The sequence below is a fragment of the Chrysochloris asiatica genome, unplaced genomic scaffold (assembly GCF_000296735.1).
Source record: "Chrysochloris asiatica unplaced genomic scaffold, ChrAsi1.0 scaffold00031, whole genome shotgun sequence".
Lineage (NCBI taxonomy): Eukaryota > Metazoa > Chordata > Mammalia > Afrosoricida > Chrysochloridae > Chrysochloris > Chrysochloris asiatica.
Window position 1 is genome coordinate 59,555 of NW_006408549.1, and position 8,941 is coordinate 68,495.

Here is an 8,941-nt window from a genome sequence, read left to right on the forward strand (position 1 = left end):
TATCTCTTCCAATCACTTGGCCAGATAGTTGTCTTTCAAATTTCTTGGCAGAGATGCAGCTTCATAGACTAAATACCCTTAATCATTTCCTTATATAAAGTTAGTTAAAGGAGTTTTGACTATAATAAGCCTGGATAAGGTTAATGTAAATGTCCACCTAACGCATACATTCGGCATTTGGACTTTAGATCCCACCATTAATATGGCATCTGGCACATTTTGGGCACACAGTAAATGCTGCTTGAATAATACTGCTTTTTTGTGTGGTTCCTATTGCCTGCCCTTTGACCCCACTCTGTGATCCCTCAGGAAGAGAATTCTCTTGCTTAGACAGAATGCCGCCATCTCTCAATGTGTGGAGGTGGGAGGAGAGTACAGCCGAGTGAAAACAGAAGGTGGGACACCGGCACAGGTCCGGAGGAGCAGGTCAGGGAGAAGGCTGCAAATTGATTTGATCAAATTAGGCCAGTTTTTCTTTGATGCTTGAACCTCAGAAGGAGATTTAAGTACCAACATTCAGGGCAAATGGCTAGTATTTTTTTCTTAAATATATTCTGTTTGGTTGGAATGCAGCAAAACCTGTGAAAGCAGGAACTTGACCCAGTTGCCTTGTTTTCCAGGTCTCACAAGTTTTCTGTCTTTGACAGGGTACAGTTTGCTATGGCTCATTTTAGTGGCTATTTTTGTTACTTTTTTGTCTGACAGGTTTCTGTTTTATACAGGTTCTGGAGTTTGCAATTTTACTGTTGTTGTTAAGTGCTGTAGAGTTGATTCCGACCCATAGTGACCCAGTATAGGGTTTCTGAGGAGCCGCTGGTGAGCTTGAACACTGATCTTGCAGTTCAAACGGCTTTGTATTCTGGCGCATTAACCCACAGCGCCACACAAGCTTTACTGGCTTGTTTTTAATTATTTATTTTTTAACTGCAAATAATGATTTTCTAAAAATGCTATTGTGGGCTAATTGGGGTGGGGTCTAAATGGTGATTTAGGATGAATTTCAGAACCCAGGTTTTTCTCTACTAATGGCACATAATTTGATTCTTTTATTTTTCTGTCCATGCTTTCTTGTGTGTGGGCAACAGAACAGCTCCGTATTAAGCCCCTTATGTTTCCTCTCTTTATAACTTGATTACTCATGTCAGTTACTAGCCTCAAAAGTTGATTATCTTGTGAATACCTACAGGTCCCATTATTCTATCTAATTTAATAGAACAGCAAGTCCTTGTTCACACACAGTCTTATTATAATTCAATTTTCTATTAATTGTAGATCCTTGCTGGCACGTTTCTGGATATTTTGTTGAACTATCATTAAGAATTCAGAGAAACTGCTGAGTGACCAACTGAAAGAAAGATCTAATTTTCTGAAGGCTTACGTGAGTATTTTCTGCTGAGACCTTCCTTGCAATATATGGAACCTTAAATGAACTGTGGCCTTGCTTTAGGGCAGTTCCAGTTATGTGACCAAGATGAAAAATGTTTTCTATCCTTACACTTATTAAAATTGGAGGTAAGGTTAGCAGTTTCTTAGGGACACAAAGAAATGTACACAAGACATTGCACTTTCTCTTACTTTAAAACAAAAAGACAAGAAAGTGTTGTCTTTTTACTGTGCCAACATTCAAAAGGATCCCAGACTGCAAACCACAAGAAGTCTGACTGTATTTGAACCAAAAACACCAACTAGATTGTTTTTCATAATCTCATCTTACAGAATTTAACTAAAACATGTTACGTCTTGAAAGGCACTAGATATTTGGCATTTTCTTTTTGAATAAGGTTTGTAATAGCTTTGTCTGTTTTGTGATCCAAGCTAATGAAAGCCAGGGGAAGATAAGGGAATTACCCTCAAAAAGGAATTCTTGATGATTTTATTGAATAATGTGTTCCTATTGGATAAATTCCTTTAAAAATCATTTTGTTATGCCATAATGTGGAGTCCATTTTATCTTGAGCTCTGTAACTCTTAATACTAAACAAAATTTTCCTTATTTAAAATCAGCCTTAGTATCCTTTCTCACCCTCCAAATCTAATGGGCAATCAAGTTGTACTAATTGCCCCTCTCCAGTTAGTCCTCTTCTCTCTGCTACATCCTTAGGTCAGATTTTCATCATTTCTTGCCTCAATAACTATGACCTACCGATTGAGCACCCCGTCTCTAGTCCTAATCCCCTCCAGTCTTCTTACTATCCAAGCAGTCTTTCTGAAAAACTAATAGGCTATGTTGTATCCCATACTTAAAATCCTTTGATGGCTCTTCATTGAAATTCAGGTGTAATAAACCTTGGCATGGAATTGTTAGGAAGGTGAAATAAAACTCATGAAAAACCTCTATTCTGGGGCTTGACTCAGAGCAGGTCTTCAGTGCGTGTCATTTTCCCCTTCTTCAAAGAGCCTGGGGGCTCAAGGCAGCTGCAGAGCTCTAGTGTAGGACACCAGGGACAGAAGGACATGGGAACCAGGTGAAAAGAAGTAGGGGTCAAGATCTCACCAGACTCAGTATCCACACTAACCCCTGTGAGTTAGACATAGGAGTAGATAGGTCTGGAATTCAGTCCTATCAGTGTTAGGAAAGAACTTTGCCTGATAAATTGTTCAAACCAAGCCTACCTGTGACTAAACTTTTGTAACCTTACAGTGCCTAAGAATAAGTAAACATATTAGACTCTGCCTTTATACTTTCTTGTTTTCTCTTTTATTTCTTAGTAAAATTTCATTGATAATGCTTTAGCTTTTTTCTTAAATGAACTACAGGGAAAGAGAAGTGCTAGTTGTTTTCATTGTTGCCAGTACACCTAGCTAGAGCAGAATGTCCTCCGAGTTCAGGCCTACTGGCAGGGCAGGGATGGATCAGTGAAAGAGGCATGGGCAAAACGGTGGAGCTGAGTTACTCAGAGAGATGAAATAACAGAGTGGATGCAATAGGGATTGCTGCCTTTGTTCCACTTGTGTATTCCTGCACAAACCTGCTTTTCCTCATCTCAGTCTTCAGAAAAGATAACCACAGAACAGAGCTAAATAGGATCTGTAAAAAGAGGGACAGCCTGAAGTGATTACATGATATTTTCTACTTTTAAAGTCAGTCTTTCCTCAGTTTTTCTCTTCTATTAAAACTTGATATTTGCAGGTCCTGGTTGTAGTAGTAGTTGTGTACCATTGAGTTGGTTTTGACTCATAGCAACCCTGTAGAGGGCTTCTGGGGCTGTAAATCTTTATGGAAGCAGGAAGTCTCATCTTTCTTCTAAAGAGTGACTGCTCAATTCAAACTGCTGACCCTGAGGTTGGTAACTCAGATTGTAATCCACTACGCTACTAGGGCTCCGGAGCAGGGCCTTGTTAGATGCCCTCGAGTTGGTTCCGACTCACAGCATCCTTATGCACAACAGATGAAACACTGCCCACTCTTAGGCCATCCTCACAATCGTTGTTAAGCTTGAAAACATTGCTACTGCCACTGTGCCAGTCCTTCTTGTTGGGGGTCTCCCTCTTTTTTGCTGCCCATCCATTTGACCAGGCATGATGTCCTTCTCCAGGGCTTCGTCCCTCAAGATAATATATCCAAAGTCTGGCCATCTTGGCTTGTAAGGACCATTCTGATTGTACTTCCAACACAGATTTGTGTATTGTTCTAGCTGTCCATGGTACTTTCAATATTTGTCTCCAATACCATAATTCAAATGCATCAATTCTTCTACAGTCTTCTTTACTCATTGTCAAACTTCCACATGCATATGAGGCTATTGAAAATATCATGGCTTGGGTCAGGGTGGTCCTCAGTGGGTTGAAATTCAATAATTTGATCAGTTTTTATCATGCTTACCTCAGTTCACTTTTTGGGCAAGTAGTTCTCTTAGCCATTCAACAGTTTGAAACAAACATATGAAAGAGAATTACTTTATTAAATAAGAATATCTGTCAGCATTTCTAAAGGGCAGTTTTGTGATACAGATTAAGTTATCTGTAAATGGCTTCTGACAATGCAATAAACTTAAATCTCAGCAATTATATCTTGTTTACCTTTAAGGATATCTTAATTTTCTTACATTGTGAAAAGCAAAATTGGGCTTTTTAGTAATTTAATTGCCATTTTGATGTAACAGATATGAAGAAAATGACATTTTTAATGGAAAATAAAGTATAATCAGTAACTTTGCTGTTATTGATTTGATACGGTGATACATTAGAGGCAGGAGACTAAGAAGGATGAGAAATGAAGCATTTCTAAATGCCTTCATTGTCTTGATTTAGTTTCACAGACTCTTACCTGTCGTCTATATCATTACAGGTGTATCCCATCAACTTCATCAAATCAGAACAATGTCCTACGTTTTTGTAAATGATTCTTCTCAGACTAATGTGCCCTTACTACAAGCCTGTATTGATGGAGACTTTAACTATTCCAAGCGGCTTTTGGAAAGTGGCTTTGATCCAAATATTCGTGACAACAGGGGCAGAACAGGCCTTCACCTGGCAGCAGCCCGAGGGAATGTAGACATCTGCCAGTTGCTGCATAAATTTGGTGCTGATCTTCTGGCCACAGAATATCAAGGAAACACAGCTCTTCACCTTTGTGGTCATGTGGATACTATTCAATTCTTAGTTTCCAATGGACTCAAAATTGATATCTGGTAAGTTCTCTATGGTTTTTGAAGTCTAGTTATTTCTCCCAATTAGTCTCTCAACTGATGATCTGATATTAGAATCTGTTGATTTGATTTCTGTTGACGGGTTGTAATGACGAGTTCTGAAAAGCAGGGATGACGGTGAAGTCTTATTAGAGGGGTGAAGGGATGAAGGCTGTCTCTAGATGTATGCTAAGTAATACAAGGGAGCCGCAAAACATTCATGGACAAATGGAATGAGAGGACAATGGGATTTGTTCATGAACTTGTTGAGACCCTCCTCATAGGTTTTTTTTGTTTTTTTTTCTGTGAAACTAGTGGATAATTTCTGCTACTAATGAATTATGCAGTGTGAGAAAAAGACATTTGTTGAAAATCTTATTATGGGTGGGGTACTGTGTTTACATATTTTAGTGCCTTTAGTCCTCAAAATAAATAGCTCTTATAGAAAGTATTATTTTCATTCTACAGCTGAGACAAGGACTTAATCAGAGGTAAGTGACAGCGGGAATTTGAACCTAGCTCCACCTGATTCTAAAGCTTGTGTGTCTATCTTATCTCGTGCTGACTTCATAATCCCTCTGTACTAAAGAATTTGAGGAAGTCACATTTTTCTGTTTGTTTGTTTTCCTAAATGACACCTTGTCATTAGAATTCTACAGATGTCAATCCACCTTTAAAACTCAGTTTGACCTTTCAATTGCAGTTACATGCTGCCCTAATTTTGTAGGTGCTCTAAAGTATGTAAACCTGAATAAGATGCTAATGGCTCTACTTCTGTAGGGCAAAATGTGGCGGGAATTGACTGCAGGATGCTCTCCTGTTTTTGCGTTGTGTTGGCTTCTCTGAGCCTCTTATAGGACTCCTTATTAAATGAAGAGGGCAGTTGTGTGCATCCTGCAAACCAGATGCCGACCTTCACGTCGTGTGACTTAGGGTCGTTTGGTTGAGACTATTTTCAGGGTCTCTCTTGCTACTTCCAATTTATAACTGAAGATTTGTGATGTTTGGAAGTTCTTTTATAAAGATGCTAACTCTTTTCCTTTGTTGGAAATTAAATAAAGAGCTGAGTGAACCAAAACTGAGATTTTTTTTTTTTTAAGTTCTTAGACTTTTAAAAAAGAACTGATTCTTCCCAAAAATGTAAATGTCAGATATTAGTGAGTCTAGGAGTTGACTCTCTAATAAATTTTTGAGGACACACTTATTTTGTGTTTTCTTTTAAAAATCTAGTTGTGAATATACACAGGAAAATGTACACCAATTCAACAGTTTCTGTGTACACAATGTATTGACACTGATAGTGTTATTCCAGTTGTGCAGCCTTCCTCACCGTCTTTTTCTGAGCTCTTCCTGCGTCACTGTTAGTTATTTTTTTAATTTATTGTTTTTTAAAATTTGCTATCATTTATATACCCATTTGCCTTTATAGACTGGCTTCAAAACATTGGTGGAAAAGTGGGAATCATAAAATAATGGAATTTTACTGTGAAATTTTAAAGCCCTCTTATTTATTCCCTTGTTCCTTTTTCCAGAAAGGAAAAAGAAAGGCTCATTCAGAATTCAGGCTATGGCTTCACCATTGGCTTTGCCCTAGGTTTTACTTCTGTTTCCTCAGGACCATGTTTTGTTCCCTGAGATCTTCAGAAGTGGGTGCTAACAACTGCTGTCTTTGTGAACTTTTTAAAGCAATCACCAAGGTGCTACACCCTTAGTTCTGGCAAAGCGCAGAGGAGTGAATAAGGATGTCATCCGATTGCTGGAATCTTTGGAAGAACAGGAGGTAAAAGGATTTAACAGAGGAACCCACTCGAAACTGGAGACCATGCAGACAGCTGAGAGTGAAAGGTACTTGCAATGTCATTTTTAAAGGGCAAGTCACTTTTTAAGTAGGTGGGTCGTCTGTGGTGACTTTGTGAGGTTTATTAGTCATCTGCTTTCAACTATAGAACACAGATGCTCTCTTTGAACTTTTTGTAGCTTCTTATGGCTCCAATTGCAATTGGTAAACTATGAACAGGACCCTCATCTTTCTCCTGCGGAAGCGCTGATGGGCTTCATCCATCGAACTTGTGGTTCACAGTCCAGTGCTTATTGTACAGAACCACTGCACTTCTACACTACCATCCAGTCAATTCCAAATCCTAGAGACTCTATAGGACAGAATAGAGCTGCCCATAGGGTTCTAAGCCTGCATGTCTCTGTGGAAGCCGTCTTCTGCATTTTGCTCCCATGGAGCAGCTCGTGGGTTCAAAATGGCAACCTTTTAGTTAGCCAGCCACTTTAACTACTGCACCACTAGAGTCCCTCATTAGTTTCTGCTGGTGTTAAGTGTTGTCAAGTCAGTTTCAACTTATGGTGACCCTATATGGGGTTTCCAAGGAGTAGCTGGTGGTTTTGACCCACCAACCTTCTGGTTAGCAGTCCAGTTCTTATCCTACAATGCCACACCAGTCACTGATGTTGTTAAGTGCCATCAAGTCTGTTCTGACTCATAGCAATCAGTTTCCAAGGAGAAACTGGTGGGCTTGACCCACTGACCTACGGTTGCAATCCAGTGCTTGTCTTACCTATTAGTCACTGTTGTTAAATTGTTAAGTGTCATTGAGTCAGTTCTGACTCATAGTGACCGACCCTATATAGGGTTTCCAAGGAGTGAATGGTGAATTTGAACTGCCAACCTTACAGTTCAAACAACTTTACAGTCTGGTGCATTAACCCACAGCGCCACACCAAGACTCCAAAACTAGGATTAATGCACAGGCTTGAAATTCTGTTTTGAAGGTTTGTTGTTAAGTGCTGTCAAATTGATAGCAACCCTGTATAGGGTTTCCAAGGAGTGGCTGGTGAGCTTGAACCACTGACCTTGTGGTTCAAACCGACTTTGCACTCCAATGCCTTAACCTGCAGTATATTAGTCACTTGGGAAATGCAAATCAAAACCACAGTGTAATCGTTGCTCATACCCACAAGGATGATTATAATAAAAAAGATACATAGTAGTAACACAATAAAAAGTGTTGTCAAGAATGTGGAGAAATTCAAACCCTTTTAGATTGCAGGTAGAATGCAAAATGGTTCAGCTGCTTTCAAAAACATTTTGGTGATTTCCTCAAAAAGGGTAAACATAGAGTTGCAGTTGATCTAGCAGTTTCACTCCTAGGTTTATACCTAAGAGAATTGAAAACATATTTGCACAAAAATTAGAAACAATCCAAGTCTATCAACTTGTGGTCCATATATACAGTAGAATATTACTTAGCCATAAAAGGGAACGAAGTACTGATACACACTACAACTTGGATAAACCTTGAAAACATTATGCTGAGTGAAAGAAGCCAGTCTCAAAACGGCTACATATTGTATGATTCCATTTACATGGTCTGTTCAGAATAGGTAAATCCATAAAGACAGTAGATTAGTGGTTGTTACAGTGGATTAAGCATTAGGCTGCTAACCAAAAGATCACTAGTTCGAACTCACCAGTTACTCCACAGAAGAACGATGAAGCTTCCAGGAAGATTTGCAGCCTTGGAAACCCTATGGAGCAGCTGTGCGCTATCCTGTAGGATCTTTGTGAGTCAGAATCGTCTCTGACAGTAAGTTTGGTTTTGGATTTTTTTGGCTTTAAGAACTGGGGGCAGGGTGGAATGGGGAATGACTGCTAATGGTTACAGAGTTTCTTATTGGTGTGATAAAGTGTTTTGGAATTGTATAGTAGTGTTTGATTGTTATACAACTGTGAATATACCGTTTGTTGTTAAGTGCCGTCAAGTTGATTCAGACTTATAGCAATCCTGTATAGGGTTTCCTAGGTGCAGCTGTTGGGTTGAACTGCTGACCTGTGGTTCGCAGTACAGTGCTGATCTACAGTGCCACACCAGGAGTCTGAATATACTAAAAACAACTATTTTGTATACTTTAGAAGACTGAATTTTATGACATCAAAATTGTATCTCAATTTTTATGTAACTTTTTTATTGTGAATGATGTGGTAGTTTACATGGGAGAAAATGAGCTTTACATTCATCCTGTCATATATTGTTACATTGCCATGGTTACAGTCCCCTCCATGCATCATCAACCAACCAAAGGGTACACCCCACAAGCCTGCCCCTTCTTCATCAGCACACAGCTCCTCTCCATCTCTGGGTCTAGAGTTCCTAGCTGCTCCATCTCTCCACGTCATCGTCTCTGCCTCCATCTTTGGCATCACTGTTTCTCTGGGTAGGGTCCCACACTCTGCTCTTCTCCCTTGATGGTCCCAGAGGCCTCTGCTTCTGACCTGCAAAGTCAACCACTCCCCTCCTTTTGCT

At 39.5% G+C, this 8,941-nt stretch overlaps 1 protein-coding gene across 1 annotated transcript in view; it reads left to right on the forward strand.

Annotated features, from left to right (window-relative positions):
* The first annotated feature begins 1,270 nt into the window (after positions 1–1,270).
* ANKRD46 (ankyrin repeat domain 46) overlaps positions 1,271–8,941 on the forward strand; it is a 20,942-nt gene continuing 13,271 nt past the window's right edge. The window contains exons 1-3 of the mRNA XM_006859179.1: positions 1,271–1,378; positions 4,289–4,631; positions 6,315–6,473. Of these exons, the coding sequence (XP_006859241.1) occupies positions 4,321–4,631; positions 6,315–6,473 (470 nt within the window). The 5' untranslated portion in view covers positions 1,271–1,378; positions 4,289–4,320. The remainder of the gene's footprint in view (positions 1,379–4,288; positions 4,632–6,314; positions 6,474–8,941) is intronic.